General features: G+C 43.8%; 1 protein-coding gene across 1 annotated transcript; it reads right to left on the bottom strand.

The window, feature by feature from the left end:
- Window positions 1-13,904: 13,904 nt before the first annotated feature.
- On the bottom strand, window positions 13,905-17,110 carry CITED2 (Cbp/p300 interacting transactivator with Glu/Asp rich carboxy-terminal domain 2). The gene is made up of 2 exons (XM_015858421.2): window positions 16,606-17,110; window positions 13,905-16,048 (listed from the first exon to the last, which is right to left on the bottom strand). The coding sequence occupies exon 2, from the start codon at window positions 16,039-16,041 to the stop codon at window positions 15,328-15,330; it is 714 nt and encodes a 237-aa protein (XP_015713907.1). The 5' UTR covers window positions 16,042-16,048; window positions 16,606-17,110; the 3' UTR covers window positions 13,905-15,327.
- Window positions 17,111-17,658: the final 548 nt, after the last annotated feature.

Here is a 17,658-nt window from a genome sequence, read left to right as displayed (position 1 = left end):
AGCTGAGACCAGGTCTCTCAAGACCTGTATTAAGTATTAGCATTAAGAGACTGGGCAACCTGTCCTGCTGCTTGGCTGTCCTCAAGGTGAAAACGTTTCTCCTCACATCTGGGTTGAACCTCCTTTCAGCTTCCTGTCCTCCCACCTACACCCCTATGGAAAGCCTCTATCTGTCTTCTTGTTAATCTCATAGGTACTGCGGGCTGCAGTTTGGAGTTCTCAAAGCTCTCCCTTCTCCATCCCACCTTCCTTAGTCACAACATGGGGCAAATAATCCAACCCCAGCCACCACAGTGTCCCTCTGGTGAATGGACTCATTTCTGCGACTGGAATGCTAGGAGAGATGGCTGGTGTAGTCTTCTCTTTGAGTCAAGGAGCTCTCAAATAAATGTTTTTGTTGCTGCCAAGGTAACTTGCCTGACCTACTTTCTTCATGATACCGTGCAGGCTCACTCCGGCCTGAAGTTGTTTGTATAAATAGGCAAGCACTCCTCAGGGAGTTCAGCTGCATGCTGTTTATCCAGCGACCAGCATCTCCCACTGCTGTGGCCCACAAGTCACTCAGGCAGCATCTCAAGATGCCAGATGGCCTAAGGACCATCTGCTGCTTACTCCCTAGGGAGAGATGTAGGTCAGTTTAATGCACAAAAATGCAAGCAACTGGGAAGCAATAGACTGGTGCTGGAAGTGGCAGGCAGTGCTATGAGAAGAGAAATAGGACTTCAGCTCCAGTGGAAAATAATAAGCCTCGGAGCAAAAATAGGAGGAAAAATAAGTATATACTAAAAAAATTTGGAGTAATTTCTTAAACTGATGCATTGTGTGGCACTGGAGGATCTAGAAATGTTTTGTAGCAATATCTGATTCATGAAGAAGTGAGAGAGAACAGCACTGGACTGCTCAATATCTAGAAGTACTGTCTTAGAGGTATTTGATATGTTGAGAGCATCCTGGTCTTTCTCTTCAGAGGACTAAAGAACTTTGTGGAGATAGTTATCTGCTGGGAAAGGGCAGCTCATCTGATCTGGAGATATGGGGGCTATGTGGCTTGAAGAAAAAAACAGTTCTTTAAACCTTCAGAAACTGGTAAACAGAATGCAAGACAAGTTCTGCACCATCTATTCTCTTACCATGGTAAGATGATTATGTGTTCACTCATTTTTGCAACAAATGGCATGCACACGGACTGTTGTCACACCTCAATAACATGCAGGGATTTGTGGGCAGTGACAACATGGTTGTGTGTTGGAGACTTTGAAGAGTACTGATAAAAGGAAATTAGTTGGAGCCATCCTTATAAATATTAGCTACAATAAATCCAAAGGTCTGAATTGCTCCCATTAATGCAATACGGAAGTCAGGAAATGGAAAGGGAAAAATAAAATCCTTGGTCCTGAGCATGTAAGTAGCGTGTATATGCAGATCCCAAAGATTGTAAGGGATCTGCTGGATTTCAGCCTGTAGGAACAAGTAAGCATTTTGCAACCCTCTGAAAATAGTAGCTGCTCTGCTCCACGTGCTCCTGCTTACCATCAGTACAAGAAAATCTGGACACAACTGCTTCTGGTCATGTTTTGCATGGGGATGTGGACTGCAGCAGAACCACCATGGCCTGACACTTCAGTGCCAGGTCTGCAGCAGGGAGAGAGTAATTTCTGGGTTTTAGCAAAGAAAACTTGCTAACAATTTGGTGATCTTCACAGTTTTCCTGTTTTTCAGTTCTTGATTTATTTTTGGGTGGATGCAGGTCTTTCAGATTATATTGTACCTGAGCAGAGTCACTTCATGTAACACTACTGCTTCTCCTAATTATGTTGGAAATAAAATTGATCCATTCTGCTTAAACCATTATGTATCATAATATCTCTGTGCTACTGTGCATTTGCATAACACTATTATCCCATAATAATAAAACATGTAGTATAGTAACAAGCATACATATGTATAACATATATGAATAATGTGGTTCAGACATAACTCCCACAAAGGTCCTGAGTCACAAAAGCAGAGTGTTATGAATGCAGTGGTCTAGAAGCCAGAAGCTTGATGAGTCAGGCAACATCCCCCTACTGTGGGAACAGAGTGTTGTGAGAAGAATCCTATGAGGTCCCAATGCCAGGTCTCTCAAGACTGATCTCCACTGGGTTTAATTTAGCTCTATAGAAGCGTTGTAAACATCTGGACCAGGCAGATATTTTGCATGGTGACCTCTTGGGAATCATTTCTCTCCTGCTGAGTCCTACATTAAAAAAAGAAAAAAAAAAGATATTTACATGTATTTGCATGCACAAAGCAGGTGCTCTAGACAGCATCAATTTAATGCAGATTTCCTAGCTCCAAATCAATCTCAAAAGGGTTGAGAGGTTATGATTTGCCTTCTAATAAGATTTTATGGCCTGAAGGGTTTGTCATATACTGAAGGTTTGCCAAGTTTCATCTTTACAACTCAAAGATCCTAGCTACAAATGGCAGTTAATAACACAGCCAAATTGGCTGACACAGAAAATCCCAACAGGCATTAGACATAACTAATTTAAGCAAATAGTTTAATTCTTAATCTACATCAGTAAGAATATAATTTCTGAGTTTTAGTGAAAAAACCAGTCTAAGAAACTGAAAGAATTCCCCATGGTTTGCTACTAAACAGTTTTTGATTTATTCCTGGAAAGATTCAAGTCTTTTGAAACCTTAAGAGCAAGCAAAATCAATTATCAGGGTTTCAATTTTCTACAGGCAATTTCCACTGCTTCAGCTTGCCCAAGAGATAGACTCTCCATAAATACATTATGCTGTGTTCTATTTGAAGAATTTGGCAAAATGAAGAAGAGATTCACTTGAAAAATGACACATGAGGTAAAGGAATCCCTCAGGTAAGGCATACAGTCACACCTGAATGCATCTCTGCAGTTTGGAAATAACCTTTCTCTACTATATTCGGATAATTTATTAGGAAGGAAAAGAACAGTGTTATCTGATTCCAGTTATACTGGTACTGCAGTGAAGTTACTGCTGAGTTAACACCGTTGTAAGCTAATGCATAATCAAGTCTGAAACTTTTAAAACAAACTGCATAAAACTGTCTATTTTTAATTTAATCTAAAAGTGATGTCCTTCCAGCTAGAAGAAACCTTTTATCAAAAGATAGTGGGAGTTGAGTTGAACCCAGTCAACTGTCTACCCAGGACATTCTGTAATCCTACCAGGGGATATCTCTGGGTCCAATTCAGCTGCAGTCACTCTGTAAATCACATAGCAGACAGTACACCAGTCAAAAATGACTTACAGAGAAAAAAGTTACCTATTCCAGTAAGATAGTGTAAACTGACTTACGTAAAGGTGCTTTTCCTCTTTCCTTCCCTTTTCTAGTAACATTCACTTGCACTAGCTTTGTTATATATAACATATTATATATAAAGACTGCTGCTTGATCTTGATTGCAAAAAATTAGGAAAGGACAGGAAAAGATTTATTAAGAGCTTGGTTCTGCAGCTGCTCTACATGTGAAGCTCTCATAGATTTCATGAGGAACACCTGCTGGTGAACAAAACAGAGAATAAAGCAAATCAGAAAGTGAAGACTAGCTCTCAGTTATAGGAGCTACACATGGGCAGTAAAGCATCACAAAATAGGAGCCAAACATCTTTCTCTGAAAAAGATGTGATCCAAATTTGGCTGACAGTCCAAAGGAATCTGAGGGCATTGCTCAGGGGCTGAGCTGAGCAAAGCTAAGGTAATGACTAACTTAGCTAAGAACACAGGTTGGAAGAACGGTGGTTGTTACAGTGGGAAGGGCATAGATTGGCATACTACTTAAATGAAACTTGGAAGTAATGGAGATATTTGTGCTGGTAGTTAAAGACATGAAAAAAGAGAAATAATAGAGGCAACAATAGTGAAAAGAGTTGTAATGAGACCCTAATTTTATAGGATAATTACAGAGTGGCTGATGAAAAGTTAGTTCAGGAGGAGCAGCACAGCGGCTCACAGAGATGGCAGTACTACTGTGCAATGTCTAAAATGGCTGCTGATGTAAACACCAATGACCTATTTTAAGACATGTGTGGAAAGAGAATCACCGCAGGGGAAATGCAAAAGGGTAAAAAAGGTGGCGTTAATAGATTGAAACAGTAAAACAGTTCTAGTTGTGCATGTGGATAAGGTTTTCCTAGTAGTCCAGGAAGAATTTCCTTCTTAGACATGCCACCTTCTGGGGGACCAAATGAGAAAAAATAAAGGAGGAAAATAAAACCCAACAGACAGAAGGATGAAAAAAGAAAAGACTGAATAATAACTTGTACTGAGCTGAAAGACAGGTATGACAGAGGTGACATCAGTGCCAATGACTTCGCTAGAATATAGCAAATATTCATTTTGTGTACATAAAAAATGCAAGGATGCATGTTGTATTTATTGTGAGAGGCAAATTTGGCCCCTAACTTAGGTCATAGGCTTGAACAGGGAGGTATGGAAAGACATATTTGCAAAATTCAGTCTCAGAAACCTTCAGGTATCTCTCCAAGATTCAACTAATATACATTTCATTTCACTTTATTTATTTATTTATTTATTTATTTATTTATTTATTTATTTCTCTTAAAGCACTCTGAAAGGTATCAATGCATAGATCTCAGCTCTCAGTTACTTCAGGGTCACTATGTAAACTGGATAGTCCCAGAGCAGTTGGAGTGCTGGGAATTGCTGAACCAGGGAAAAATCAGCTGTTTGGCATCCTTTGTGGAATCAGAGAGAATAATTCTATTTCTACATGCTGACACTCTGAAACCTCCATCAGCTGTCTGCAAAATCAGCTGTGTTCCTATAGCATTGGAAGACACACTTGTAGTCCTTGTTTATCTTTTGGTTGCTAGTAAATGTTTTCTGAAAATAAAATGTATTTTCCTGAAGGTCCTACTTATCTATTAGTGAAATATTTAAAACAAACGTTTTGAATTGAAATTTAGGAGCAAACTTTTGTGGCAGTGGTTTTCAGATGTTCAGTAGCTTGCCTGCAAGCATCTAATGTAATCTATTAAGCAAGTTCAACCTTGAGCAGCAAAAAGAACATTGTGCTCATTGCCTGAAAGAGTAAACTGAGACATACAATGTTAGATGTTAATGCACAATAAATAAAGACTTGCTGAAGGTCGTGTGGGTAGAAACAAGATGTGTTCAGATGTTTTTCTACATTAACTGAGATGTGCTTACTTTATACATGAAGACTGGAGTTGTTTGCATAGAACAGAGGGGGATTCTACCTCACAAAAATGTACTCAGGACAAGGTAATTAAAATCATACATTGTTGTATTGTTGTTCTAGTAACTAACAAGTTTTCTCATATACTCTTTTCTCCTCACCATTTGTTCTCCCACCTGCCTTACAGGATAACCAATGAGTAAGTTACTCAGTGCCTTTCTTTGTGCTCTGCTAGCACGGGTCTCCTGCTCCCCATTTGTACCTCAAGCTACCACACCAGTACAGAATAGCAACAACTGATGCAAGATACTCACTCTCTTCTGTGAATCTTCTGTTTCTCAGGGAAGAGTGTCCTGTAAAATTCTTTAATCTTTAAGCCAGTTAAATTAGGAAGAAAAGGGATTGGAATCATGCAAAAACTGCATTTGGATCTATGTTCATTCCATTAGTACTTCTACCAGGCTGCCTGGACAAGGTCTGTTTCTCTTAAAATGCCTCCTAATCTCTTTTGTGAACTGAGAAGGACCACACTGGCCATAGTGGGTAACAGTGGATTTACATCTCAGTATCTTTTTCCACAGACCTGTCTGGCATGATAAGCATTGCATTTAAGAAGATTCTTAAGGTAGGAAATAAATCTACCTGGAGCTATTTTGTCCAGTCATTCTGTTGGAAAGAGATCAGTGGTGACTGTTTCTCTACATTGGTGTGTTTCATACAAACCTCAGGACAAATTTTGTGCAAAAGAAAAAGTAGTGTGGAGCAGTCTCCTGGTATCCAGCAGTAGCAAGTGGGGAGTTTTCTTGGTATTAGGGAATTCACATGGAACATGAGAGTTCTCCCTTTGTCTACACAGGCTAAATATGGTAGAGGAAAAAATGGTGCAATCTTTGGACACAGCGAGATCATCCAGTAAAGTAAGCAAGAAGAATAACCACTGTCTGTAAAGCTGGAGACTTGTTTCATCAGCCAGAGCTTGGAAAAGAAAATATTTGTCTTTAGTTATGTTCTTCTCTATAACTTATTTGCCAAACAATTACAAAAAGGAAAAAGCAACTGGAGGACATGTCAGGCAAGAAGTCTCTGAGAAACTACCAAATACTTGTGTCAGCTGTAAGTAAACAAGCAGAATGCATGGTTGCTTTACAGCTGACTTACTCTCTCTTTTCTTTCCTTTTATGTCACCAACAAGATGTTTGACAAGCTGGGTTCTTCTAACACTTTATCAGTCTCACAGTTCTGTCATTCTGTTCCTTCCTAGACTGTCAGGTGTCAAGGATATGCACAGGTCATCAGTTTTCCAAGAAACCTTGATTAAAAGGTAGAAGAAGAGCAAAATACAGCATTTCAGTGTGATCATCCATCTCAGGCAACACATGTTGAGGAATCATGAACCCAGTAACTGCTGCACAAAGGAGAATAAGCTGGCAACTTGCCTTTCTAAAGCAGAGCATGCAACCCACTTGATAACAACAAAGGTTTTACTGGAAACTTGAGCTGGTTTGAATATTAAATAAGATATATATCTACTTCATTATTTTAGCAGAACAATCGGGAAAAGTACCTATCCCCCTAAGATGTAGCATACATGAAAGTGAAGACGTCAGTGTGCATATACTTAAGTTTCTTGAAAAAGTAATATGCAATTTCATCAGAAAGAAAGAGGCTGGCAGAAGCCACTGACCAAAAGGAGTTTGGAATTCTTCACTTTTGTTGAGGGGGAAAAAATAAACAGAGCCACAGACATTTTAGGAAAACATTAGTTGATCAGATTTAGCAAGAAACATCATAACAGCCTTTCATCTGCCTCCCTTTCCTTTTCAGTAGGTACAGGCTGACTGCTACCAGGGTGTATTGAAAATATATGAATCTATCCTGATCCTGCCATAATATGTATAGTATATTATAATATATACTCAGATATATATGTGAATTCAGTTAATTAGGACCTTGGATAGACCCCTGGTTGTCAACTCTGATTGTGAACTCTGGTTTAATGTAATCTTAAATCATAGCAAGAGGTGCTGGAGTTACAAGGGATGGTTAATGTTTGTACCTATGGTAATGTGCTTGTGGAATGTTTTAACTTGGTTCAGTGTTACCATTTCAGAGTTTCAAGAAGGATTAATGAGACCAGAGTCTGGCTTACACCAGCACAGTGTGCCATGACTAAGCTGTGAATCGTCATCTTTAAATAATAATGCTCTCAGAGCACTTCCAAGCTCACTGACACTGGTGGGTGGCTTAAGGGAACACCAGAATAACTGCGTTAGACTCAGAATGTTAAATGCAGTCTTGGCATGAAGTACTGCCTGCACTTCAAAAGGGATCCCAAGGGCATAGCTTTACTGGGTAATCTGTCTGGATCTTTGAGTTGGACACTTCTGGCCAAGCATTTTTCAAGACCAGAACTAGATCCAGGGCATCGTCTGCCTAGATCTTGGTGAAAATTGCAGGGGATGATAATTCCTGTAATGTTTACATTTCACAAATCAAGATCATTGCCTTTTGAAAATTCACTGTACAAGAAATCAACAAAATGTAGAATGAGACTCTTTTGTTTTATACACTAGGACTGTTCCTGTTTTGCCTGCTCTCTAAGCAGAAGAATGGGAATACCATTCAGGATTTAGCTGTTATGTGCAGCAAAAGGTAGAGAGGCCAGAAAGAGGAGCAAGGAAGCAAAGTATCACACCTCTCTTCTTTAGGCCCAAATAAAAACAGAGAACTAGATCTGGATTTTAGAAGTGCTACACTTTACTGTTACTGTTTTCTGTTTCATTTTATGGAACCAACCTCGTTGTTTAAATAGAGCTTCTAGTAATAATGTTTGGAAAAAAAACATGTAATCAAAACCAAAGTTTCTAATAACTTTCTATGGAGGGCATTTCACTACCTGTGATATTTACATGTAGAATGAATCATTTCCAAAAGACTTCTAGATTAGAAAGTTAGGAGACAGAATCCCTGTGCAAATTAATCTATTTTTGTTGTGGTGCTGTTGTGGGCTTGGGTATAGTTCTTGAATAGATGAAGGCTCTGCCTCATAAGCATTTACCACTTTCAATTCCAATGACTCTTCGTTCAGTTTAAATGTATGCCATGAAGTAAATGCTTCACTTCGGCTTTAATCAATAAGAAATGCAGGGTTTCAGCTACACCTAGTGGACAAACGCTCAGTACTGCAGCCTTTCTACAGTCATCCGTCGCGTTAAGTTGTTCCTGCTCTGTTTCAGTTTATAAACGGTGACTTGAACCTAAACCCTCCAAGCACACTTCAGCCATTTAAACAAAAGCTTTGAAAAATCTGTATGATTATACCAGTTGCTGTCTTTAATGTGAAGTGCTTGATTAAATGGTCTGGAAAGAGGACATTGTCTCAGAAGGTAAGAGTGAGAGAAGAGGACCAGCAGTCCCACCGTGGGCACTGCTGGCTTCCAGTGCAGTGCAGCTGGTCCCAGCCCACAAAGCAGGACGTGGGGTGAGATGCCAATCAAAGGCTGCTCTTGGCCTTGTAGGGTAAAGTCACACAGAGGTGATGTGTGAGATCAGCTGTCACCATCCCCTGCGCAGCTGCAACCACACAAGGTCAGCATGCATCCCAAAGGCAAACACACCACCCCCTCAGAACACCTTCATAGAATCACAGAATCCTTAGAGTTGGAAGGGACAGGAGAGGGCCATCTAGCTCAACTCCCCTGCAATGGGTGGGGACAGCACAGCTAGATCAGATTACCTTCAATGGCTTGGTTTTGCCCTGATTAAACCTAGGTGAGGAGAAGAGAAAACATGGGGTCTGTGATGCCTCCTGGTCACCAAAGAACTTCCTTACAACATGAGTCCAAATTATTGGATTATAGGGATTTTAAAAATGGAGAAGTTGGCTGGAAGGAGGACTAAACACAGGCTCCAAGTCTGTGTTTTGGCTAAAACAGCCTATAGAATGGTGACAGACTGGGAATGGGACTGTTCCCCTAATGCCCAATCTGTAAAACTTTCTTTGTGGTGACTATAACTGTGGGTTTTGGTTTTTTTTTAATTATCATTTTTTGCTACCACTTAGAAACATGTATACACATCTCCACACCACGTACACGCCTTATCCTTTACCTTGTTTCTGGATTACACACTAGTCTTAATGCAGTTTGCAGAGAAGCAGCCCAGCACCCTGCCTAAGAGCAACCCAAACCATCGCTAATTAGCTTCTGTACAAAACAGGTGTGTGCGGAGGCTTGGTGCAGTGATTTGTCTTTGGAAAATTCCAGGAATCTGCTCCTGCCTTCAAAATACATACATTACTTCATTCAAAGCTGATGGAGGACGTGTTTGCAGACAGAGATAATATTGATTACTAGATCAAATAATGCTGCTGGAAGAAAAAAACGTTTTGAGTTGCAAGCCTTTAAGTGCTTATCCTGGTGAAGAGAGTGAGGAATCTGAAATCCTCTGTGTTACTTCTGTTTAAATAGCAGCAGATAAGACTTTTTAAAGACTTTCAACAGCTCCACCCTCTCCCTGGTAGAGTACTTGTATTTGCTAAGCAGGCTGTGGTATCACATGCACAGAGCAATTGTTAGGAGGCTCAGTGTCAGAACTGCAGATAAGTAGGTGCAGCTCCAGGATCTCCTTGTGAAGAGCATCCGCTAAATATTTAGCTTCTGTGATTAAGAGATGCTTTGTACTTGCTCTGTTGTCTTCAACCAGTGCTTTAGGAGCTTGATGGGTCTGAACGTTTGTTTTATTTTACTTTATTCTTGATAAAGTAGGGAATATATTGTCAGATGAACATTGCAATAAACCAAAATAACAAAATGTCCCGCTGAAAGAAAAAGGGTGAGAGAAGTGATCAGCTGGAAAAAACATTATTTCTTTTAAGTATGTTAAAGATGTGTCTGAAAAAGCCTGCTTCAGGTTTGTGATCAAATTGCCCCTGTGTAATTTTTTTAACGGGGGAGGGCACAGCAGATGGACTGGGACTGAAATACCTGATCCTTCTCTATTAAAAACCTGCTGCTGCAAATTTCTTTCTAAAACGAGGCAAATAACAGAGAATCTACCATAACAGTGGCTCATCTGTTTGGTCATTTGATGTATCTCATTATCGTTGCAGTTACTGGGACTCAACTTGTGCGTGAGCACAATAGTGGCACTGTATTGAAATGTGTAAATATATTTGAAGAAAAGATATGAAACACCTCCTCTGTACTGACAACACAATTCACTTAGAATCTAGGAAACCCTGAGAAAATGCTGCTGCTATGAGTTCCTAATTGCTTTGGTTCCTCAGCTTAGCCTTAATGCATGTACCATTTTATCTAATATTTTTGCCTGAATATTAACAAATGAATCAATAAAAGTATTGTCATTTAAACAGTTCCTGCCAATGTCACGTAGTCCTTGTTCACACTTCTATGCTTAAGAGTGATGATACAGAAATAGATCAGGTTAAGGTCAGTACATGTACTCCAGATCTGTAACACAGACACTTCTTATTCCTGTTTGTGATAGCCCCTCAGTAAAGCATTTTGGAGGACATGGAGGCTTCAAGAAGAGTAGAGGTAAGGTCATGGATGACAACTGCTTTTTCTGGCACCGTCTCCCCTCTCTTCATGCCCCTGCCCACTCTAGGTAGGTCTGGCAAAACTTCCAGTTCAAGGGGGAAATGGGCTGTTTGGTTAACAGCCCCATGTTAGGTCCCACTAGGCCACACAGTCAGGAGGAGCTATAGAAACACTTCATGCCATCAGGAAGTATTACCATACAGTACCACTGATATGTGCTGCAGCCCTTGGCCCAACAGCAGTGATCCACAGTGTTTTTGCACCCAAATTCCCTGGTGGATCTGGTGTGTGGAAAACATCTCCTGGGGAAAAGAAAAGGAAAAAAAAAAAAAAAAAAAAAAAAAAAAAAAAAAAAAAAAGGGAAAAAAAAAAAAAAAAAAAAAAAAAAAAAAAAAAAAAAAAAAAAAGAAAGGAAGTAAAATAGAAACAAATAAAAGGAACTCTACAAATCCAGATGTTGGAATTTTCCAATCCCTCTTGCAAGACAAGATAAGCGGGGGATAATCCTTGTTTATATAACGGTGTTTCGGGTTTTTTTTCTTTCCGGTTTTGCTTGTTTGTTTTTAAGTAAAACCTGCGACCAACAGACGTGTCTTTTTTTTTTCTCCCGAGGTTGGTTTGCCCTTATTCTAAAAGCCACAGGAAGGATTTTCGTGAGGCCCCGCATCCCCTCGGGCCGCGTACCGCAAGGCCAGCGGTCTCCCACAGGGGGGAGCCATGGTGCCGCCGCTCAGCGCCGCCCCTCGCAGGTGCTATGGCTGGGCCGTGCCCAGTGCCCCCCAGTATCTCCGGGCCCTACATGCAGCTGTGGCTACAGAGGGAGTGGTTCTTCCTCACCCTACCCAGCGTCCGTCTGTACCTTCTTCATACCCGTTGGAATAAGCAGAGGATGGCACACATCAGCACCAATTTTTCCACCCAAGGGTGTCTTGCGTGGCAGGACAGCTTAAGGCTGATCTCCGTACCGAATAAAGCAGTGTGGCTATTTATGGACGTGGCTTAAAGAGGAGCAGATCTCATGTACCATGTTCGAAGTTCTTGAAAAACAGCCAAAGCACAGAGGTCAAGTTTCCTGTGCTAAAAGCAACTTAATGGGACGCAGGGCTTCAGCGTCACTGTCCGGTGTCTGACGGTAGCTGGAAAACTGGATCTCTGAGCATTTTTCACTGATCACTGTGCTCAAATAATAAATCAGTTTAACTTATTTGTAAGCAATATAGGATCATCTCTAAGGCCCGTTTCTGCTTCAGCTGCATGTGCCATTGGGAGCATTACCACAGGGTTCAGATCAGGAAGATGAGGGTCAAGCCCCCAATATTGCTCAGTAGATGTTATTATGCATAAGAATATACAGAACTGTAATATCCTCTGGGATGTGACTCTTCATTAGAAATTAAGGGACAATGTAGGCAATATGATTATTTTGCAAATTTCCCCAGGGTCTACTTTTGAGAATTTGCAAAAATCCTTGACAATGCCCAGCCTAATGCCAGAGACTTTGGTGGCTGCAGCAGCTCTCATTAGTTTTACAGAGTTGTACACCAATAGGCTTTGCTAGTATGCCTGTGAAAAGTTTTGCCTCTTGGAAAAGGATTTAGATTAGATGTTGAGATTCTTTACTCAGAGTAACGAGATGCTGGCACAGCTGCCCAGAGAAGCTATGGGTGCCCCATCCTTGGAGGCAGGTTGGACGGGGCCTGGGCAGCCAGAGATTGTGGGGGGCAGCCCTGCCCATGGCAAAGGGGGTTGGAACTGGATGACATTTAAGGTTTCTTCTAACCTAAGCCATTCATTGATTCTATGACTTAAGTAGTAAAGTCTCAACTGTGAAGAATCTTTTGCTTAACCAGCACTATGAAGCAAGGATACTTTATAACATAAGTGGGAGTATCTCCTTTTGTTTTGGGAGAATGCAGGGGATTTAAACATTTGTGCTATTTGGCGTGCCCATAATTTGATAGTCTGTTCTGTAAGAAGTTGATCAGAATCAGAAGAGACACTCTCCAGAGCTCTACAGAAGAGAGCAATGCAATGTGTGCAGATCAAACATCCTTAGCATAGAAAAGGGACTTACATAGTGGCCAGTTGGGCAATGGCTCTTGGAAGCACACCTGTATTCCTCTATAAACACTCATGTTATTTTAAATGCTCCCACTTGATGTTCAGTTTGCTTCCACACTACATGAGCAAGCACTGGCTCAAGCCAGACTGTCATTTTTAAGCTCTTGGATTGTCTAACAAAGGGCTGTTACCAGCTGTGAGGACCACATTATCATCAGATTTTCCCAGTAGCGTTCACTTCCGTATATCTACTTTTGTTAATATTATGGCATTTTTTTTCTTTAAACCATCATAAAACATATTAACTCCTTCACATCCACATAGTGCAAAGAAGGCCAAATAGCACTTTATTCACCAGCTGGGACAGTTTTTATCAATAGTAATCAGTTTATTTTCCCCACTGGATTAAAAACCCCACTCCCATGGTGTGATGATATCCTCCCCTACTTATGTGCCCAGGTTTAAACTTTAACTGTCTCCATCATGCTACTCTTCTTCCTAACATACTCAAAACAAAAGGTTGAAAGTCAAGTGAAAAGAAAGCATGGAGGTGTCGGTTCTGTATTGAATTTAGGAAGTGAATGGGAATATATGTATTACCAGGGCCTGGCCCTGCAGTCAGCTCTTTAGCAGTAACTTAACATATCAGCTTTGCCAAAGGTGGAGTGAGGGCAGAAGACTGCAACAGTTGGCACTGGAGGAGCAAGATGTCATCTGCCCTACAAAAAGGGGCCCTTTTTCTCTCCCAGATATTTAAAGTGGATTCTTATGGATTTATCTCAGTGAGGTTGGGTGGTATGTTCTATGGGAGTTCTATGGGAGAGAGGGGTTAGAGACGTCCCATGGTGGAATATTTCAGGAAGTAGCTAGTGTGTATTCCTAAGTCTCTAGGAATGGAATGAGGTCAGTGCTGACGTGATGCAGATCTGGGCTGCACTCCCCTCTGTTAACCCTCTCTGGGAGATGAGAAAGCCCACCACCCTCCTTCCCCAAGTTACAAAGTTATAACCTCTCAAACCATCTTTCAAAGTAGTTCTTTCAGATAAGATAATAAATATACAAAAAGAAAGAAAAAAAAGTCTATTGTATAAAATGAAAGAGGATTTATAAAATTACAAGTTTAATAGATAAATATAATAAATACTTTATGCATCATAACTCTGGACAACTACATTTAAAGCAAGTATGTTGGCAAGTCACAAAAGAGTCGCATCTCAGCAACTTCGTATTTCATCAAACCACACTGACAGGCATATTACAATGCTACGTATGAGGCTGTATGCTGTAAGTATGTTTAAATCCCACTCACCTACCCAGTTCACCATGACATATATAGGGGTGAAGTGTACCTCATATCTCGGAATGTCTTTTTGAACACCAACATGGTACTACAGAGAGATGCTTTACTTACTGGGGAAAGTGGGGGGAGTTTAGAAGAAAAAATACTGGTAAATGACTTCTAGAAAAACTAAAGCATTTCTTAACTTTTTATTGACATTGGCAAATTAAAATAGAATAAATTAACAATATTTTCTCAAAAAAATGCTTTGTACAAAAATACTGTCAAAATTTCCTGAAAAGCTTTCAACACAGTAGTATCTTTTCATGTATGGAATAAACTATATTAGCACAGTGTCCAAATGCTGGAGACAGAAAATAATTCGAACCGAAATAAAAATTAAAACAATAAAATAAAATAAAGAGAGAGAGAGAAAGAAGACCTGTGAAATGTTTGCCACTAGTCAGCATTCCATCCACACCATATTATTGTCTGTACATATGGGGGAGGGGGAATGGGCAGCAGACTCTTAAGTAACAGTTATTTACTTGTTCTGATCCGGAAAGGTTTGGCCCACATCTGCTAAGCTTCCAGTTTAGCGTATCCGAAAAAGAAAACAAAATGATGGATTTATTAGTCTGCACTGCGATGCATAGTTAAAAATTAAGCAAGATGGCAGCATTTGTGCAGTAGTATCTGCCCTTCAAAGTTCATGCAACCAACGAATGCCTTTTTCCCTGTTCCCTCAGAATTTGAATGCAGCTCGAGTCATCGGAAACCGTCGTTTCCCAAATCCCCAAGATCAAGCAGTTTGCCGAGATTAACATCTATCTGTTCAACACGGTGGGAGTGATGGGCACGTTCCTGCGAGGAAATGAGGAAAGGGGAGGGGGCAAAGAGCGCCCAAAGGCACAGTTCGATGGGAATGATCCCCGGGGGGATGGAGGAAGGATGTGTGCGTGTGGAGGGGGGGGGAGCCTTGGGGGGGGGGTAAGAGGGGGGTAGGGGAGGGGGACACGTGAATGTCGAGGCTATAAAAATAAAAAGTGGCAGCAATTAAAAAAAAATGAAAAAAAAATAAAAGAAAAAAAATAAAGAGTTTACGCAAGCGCATAGTTTACTCTGCTTTCCAGATTCTCTCACCTTTTCGGGCAGCGAAAAGTGAGACACCGCGTCGGGGGGGAATGTTTTCACTCGCACCGCTAGAAAGTCCTTTGTTTGTTGGAAATGAATCAGCAGCTCACCCTGCTGGGCTGCTGTTTGCAAACGAAGTCCGTCATGAAGTCAAACTCGTTCTGTCCCAACCACAGCTCGGGCAGCTCCTTGATGCGATCCAGCCCCATTTCGATGACTAAGGACATGAGGACCTCCTCGTCGATGAAGTCAGTGTCTATGACATTGGGCGGCAGCATCGCCGCGGGGACGTGGGGCACGGCGGGCGGCAAGCCGCTGCCTCCGCCGCCGTGCTTGGGGTTGCAGTCCCTGAAATGCTGTCCGCCGCCGCTCAGCGGGTGGCCGCCGGGGTGCAAGTCCGGCACGTAGTGGCCGTGCGGGTACGGGTGGTGGCTGAAGTACTGGTTGTTGAGCTTCTGCAGCTGCATGCTGGCGCTCAGCTGCCCTCCCGGGCTGCCCACGGCGGGGGCCATGAACTGGGAGCCGCTGAAGCGGGCGGGAGGCGGCATGCTGCCGGCCGGGTGCCCCCCGCCCACGCCGCCCGGCCCCATGGCGTGCCGGACCCCGCCGCTCGCGTTCATATTGCCCGCTCCGTAATGTATATGGTCTCCCATCAGGGCGCTGAAGGCGTGCGGCTGCTGCTGCTGCTGCTGCTGGTGGTGATGGGGGGCGGCGAACTGCCCCATGCCCAGCCGGTGCGCGGGGTGGTGGTGGAGCCCGCCGGCGCCGTCGGGGAATCGCCCGTGGTTCATGGCCATCATGTGTTCCGCCATCTCCCACCTGGAAAGCGAGCGTGTTAAAGAGAACGCCCCTCAACCGGCGGCCCGAGGAAAGCCACCGCGCCTCTCGCCGTCCTCCTTCCAGGGGGAATCTCGCTACCGCGTCTCTACCGTGGAGTACAAAGGGAGAAACGCGAGCGGCGCCCGCCCTGCGAACGCCCCTCTCCCCTCCGCTCAGCCGGCGTGCGGCGAGCCCGCCCGCTCCAACTTGTGCGCACCATCGGCGGACCGTGGCACCCGGCACAGCCGCCTCCACCCGGACGGGGGCCCCGCTCCTCCGGAGCCCCGAGCGTGTCACAAGCTGCGTTCGTTCAAAGGCGCTCCTCCAACTTGCGGAGAGCGAGCAAAGAACCGGGGAAGTCCCACCCCGCCGCTGTCAGCAACTTTTGGAATGAAGTCCCAATTAAAAAGAAATAAATTCAGATACCGCAAGGCATATATACGGAAATTAAGCCGCGCGGCTGAGGAGCGCCTTTTCTCGCGCGTTTAAGCGGTCGCGTTTTTCCTGCCGCACACAAAAGGGACGCACCGCAGCAGCTGCCCAACCTCCGCACTCACCTCCCGGCTGCTTTCTTCTTTCCCTTCAAAGGTGGCGGTGGAATCAGTCAGCAGAAGTCACCCCGCATAGAGCGCTCTGCCCTCCTCTCCCGGGCTGACGTGACGGCGGGGCTCTGCCGCTGCCGCAGCCCCAGCGCCGCTCCTCACTCCTCCGCGAGGCTCATCGGCACTTGCCAACAATGAGCTGTGTTTCTTACCCAGCTTTGGCCACAGCTAATATAGGATTTCAGAAGGGAGGAGCAAAACCCTTACAGGCAACCAGAAGTAAAACCTGGAGCAAGCGAGGGGAGAAAAAAAAAAACAACAAACCAACAACGAAAACCAACCAACACCCAGCGCGCACACATACACGCTCACGCACGGACACATCCACGCGCGGAGCCACGCAGGACAGCATCCAGAGGCCCCGCTCCCCCTGCCCGGCCGACACGTGTGTTTGTGGGCTCCCCCGGGAACAAAGCGGGGCTCCGCGGCGGGGAGCGCAGCCCCGGCAATGCCACAGAGGAGGGCGCTGCCCGCCTGCACCGCGCGGCCGCGGACACGCGTGGGGCCGGTCGCTAATGCAGAGCAGCCCGCTCTCGAAGAGGCCCCGCTCCTCGCCCCTCCCGAGCCTTCGCCGTGCAGGTGTCCGACCCCGGACGCGGACGCGCGTGGGCGCTCCCCCGGGCCGGCGCCTCTCCCGGCGGTGAGATCCGAGATCCACTTTTTTTCACAGCCTCGGTGCCGCATCTCTCCCTCCCGGCCTCCCTCCGTATCCGCGTTGCCCCACAGTGTAGCAACCACCTCGGGTGTGCGGGGCGGGTGCCCATCCGGTGTTGCCCATTTTCTTGCTTACGATCCATGTTTTTACAACGGCAAAGGAAAACAACCGTAAACGGGTGAATGCTTTGTGAATGTGACCTTCTTGGCTGGCACGTCCTCTACCCCTCCTGTCGCAGGTTATCCTGTGCCACCCTAGAGGGACACGTGTGCCCCAATTGCCCCCAAAGCAGCAGTCCTGCACAGGGCACCTCTGCTACAGTCCCACCCTGCTCTGGGAGGCAGTTGTGCTGG

Source organism: Coturnix japonica, chromosome 3 (assembly GCF_001577835.2).
Source record: "Coturnix japonica isolate 7356 chromosome 3, Coturnix japonica 2.1, whole genome shotgun sequence".
NCBI classification, from domain to species: Eukaryota; Metazoa; Chordata; class Aves; order Galliformes; family Phasianidae; genus Coturnix; species Coturnix japonica.
Note: the sequence above shows the minus strand (reverse complement) of the source record. Positions and strands in the feature narration are given on the sequence as shown.